Raw genomic sequence first — 2,143 nt, 5'->3', positions numbered from 1 at the left:
CATCTGTTCTTCACGTGTTTTATGGCAGCTTTCCTCTCCTCCTAGAGGCTACACCCACCCTGCGTCTGCTGTGCCAGGGTGAGGTGTCAGGGTAATGTCTGGCTTTGCCAGCTACTTTTAGGTGAATCATTTAATTCCTCTCTGACCAAGGGCAGCCTTCCAGCCTGACGGTGGGCTTTAGAAAACAGGAGAGGTATTTAGGGTGTTTGGAGAAATGGCAGGGAGGAGGCACATGGAAAGGGCCATCATTGGGATACAGCTGGAGACACTGTTTGGGACGAGCCACCCTATGCTAGAACAGGGACAGCGTGGGGGGCCATCACCCGTGGTGGACCCACGCCAGGGCAGGGGCACCCCTGAGGTGTCGGAGCCCATGTCAGAGCAGAGGAGTAAGAAGCGAGGAGCAGCAGAAAGAAACCTAACCTGAGCTGCTCCTCACCTCGCCAAATGGACTGGGGGGGTTGAACGTAATGTGGCGAAAACATGGGGAGCTGACCTTAGGCAGGGAGGAAGGAGAGGTGTTGGACTGAAGTAGAGCCAGGAAGAAAGGTAAACGCCTTTCCTGCCCGTTTGAAATTTGTCATCTTTATTTCTCAATACTCAAATCAGTAAAGTTTGTTAATTGGCAGTATATGAAATTAAGTGAAATTGCCCAACTCCAGCCTGTTTTGCCCACAGCAGGAGGCCTGCAACTGCCTCCTGGCCACCGCTGTCAGGAAGGGGGAATGCTGGTGAGGGGGCAAACCTGGGGTACACCGAGGTGTGCAGGGCCCGTGTGTGGGTTTCCTGGGTGCCGTGCATGGGCAGACCTTCCCTGGGACAGGACCAACCCCAGCTCTGCCGATGCACTTGCACGGGGGGGACACTGAGAATGGATAAACCTCAATGTGTGCCTCCATCGCTCCTGCCAGAGTGAGCCTTCTGGAGTACAGCCTGACCCAGTCCCCAGCTCTGTTAGGGGAAGACACCACCGCTGACCCTCTTCCATAGTGTTTTTAGAGCTATGAAAGACATCAGCAGCAATGCTGAGTGTCAGATACATTTTATTGCATTAACACCCCTCCTGCTCTGCAGGCAGCACTGCTCCCTCCGCTCAGAAGCGCTCGCTTGTTTCCCTGCCTAACCAGCAGCAAGAAATCCCATGCCAGGACCAGTTCGCTGCTCAGCAGCAGCGCTGGTCCTCCTCCAAAAAGCAGCTACCCCTTCTCAATAAGAGCCAGGAGGTGGGAGAGTGTGGGCAGGACATGCTCAGGGGGCACCTCTGGCTCCTCACCCTGTCTGGCAGCCCGGAGCAGAAAGCTGTGCATGCCCACGGCTTGGGCTGCCCTGTAATCCCGGGTGTAGCTGTCCCCCACATGAGCCGCCTGCTCCGGCAGGACCCCGCTGAGGCGCAGCGCTTTCTCAAAGATCCTCCTGTCCGGCTTGGCGAAGCCCACATCCTCGGAGGTGAGGACAAATTCAAAGTGGTGCCGCAGGTTGCACTGGGAGAGGATGTTTTCCAGCCGGTTATCGAAGTTGGAGACGACCCCCATGCGGAAGCCGCGCTGGCAGCAGAGGCTCAGGGTCTCGCCGGCTCCCGGCAGCACCTCCCAGTTATGGGCGCTGCAGAAGTCACGGTAGAGTTTTTCCGCTATCAGCGTCAGGACTCCATCTTCATGCACGCCCGAGAGCCTGAAGGTCTGCTTCACAACATCGACCCACCACTGCTGGGAGCTGAGGCCCTGGCCTCGGCCGTAGTTGGGGAAGCGCCGGCTCTGGGCTCCATATGCCTCCTGGAAAGACCGACTGAGAGCCTCTGGCTGTGCCTGGACCCCGTGAGCCTGGGCCTCGGCCGCGTAACTCTCCCCCACTGGCTGCCGCAGCCGCAGCAGTGTATCCTTCACGTCCCACGTTAGTAAGCGGAGCCTAAGCATGGCTTCGGTAAAGCTCAGGACTAAGGGAGACCTAGAACGAACAGGGAGGTGAGAGCCGGGCACTCTGCTGAAAGCGAGTTGGTGCTGAGCGGGGCTCGCGCCGCAGAGGTGTGGGCACCGGCCCTTTGTCCACATCACACCCACTGGTGTCAGTGGCCCCCGTGGGGGGCTCAGGCCCCCTCTGGGGTCTGCATCGAGACATGGTGGGGGAGGGAAGGCCCTGCTCTGAG

At 58.6% G+C, this 2,143-nt stretch overlaps 1 protein-coding gene across 1 annotated transcript; it reads right to left on the bottom strand.

The window, feature by feature from the left end:
• Positions 1 to 1,026: 1,026 nt before the first annotated feature.
• HDHD3 (haloacid dehalogenase like hydrolase domain containing 3) lies at positions 1,027 to 1,913 on the bottom strand. Its single transcript, XM_009926820.2, has one exon. The coding sequence runs from the start codon at positions 1,911 to 1,913 to the stop codon at positions 1,197 to 1,199; it is 717 nt and encodes a 238-aa protein (XP_009925122.2). The 3' UTR covers positions 1,027 to 1,196.
• Positions 1,914 to 2,143: the final 230 nt, after the last annotated feature.

Source organism: Haliaeetus albicilla, chromosome 26, assembly GCF_947461875.1.
Source record: "Haliaeetus albicilla chromosome 26, bHalAlb1.1, whole genome shotgun sequence".
Classification (NCBI taxonomy): Eukaryota; Metazoa; Chordata; class Aves; order Accipitriformes; family Accipitridae; genus Haliaeetus; species Haliaeetus albicilla.
The sequence above is the reverse complement of the archived record's forward strand: the minus strand, read 5'-3'. Positions and strand labels throughout refer to the sequence as shown.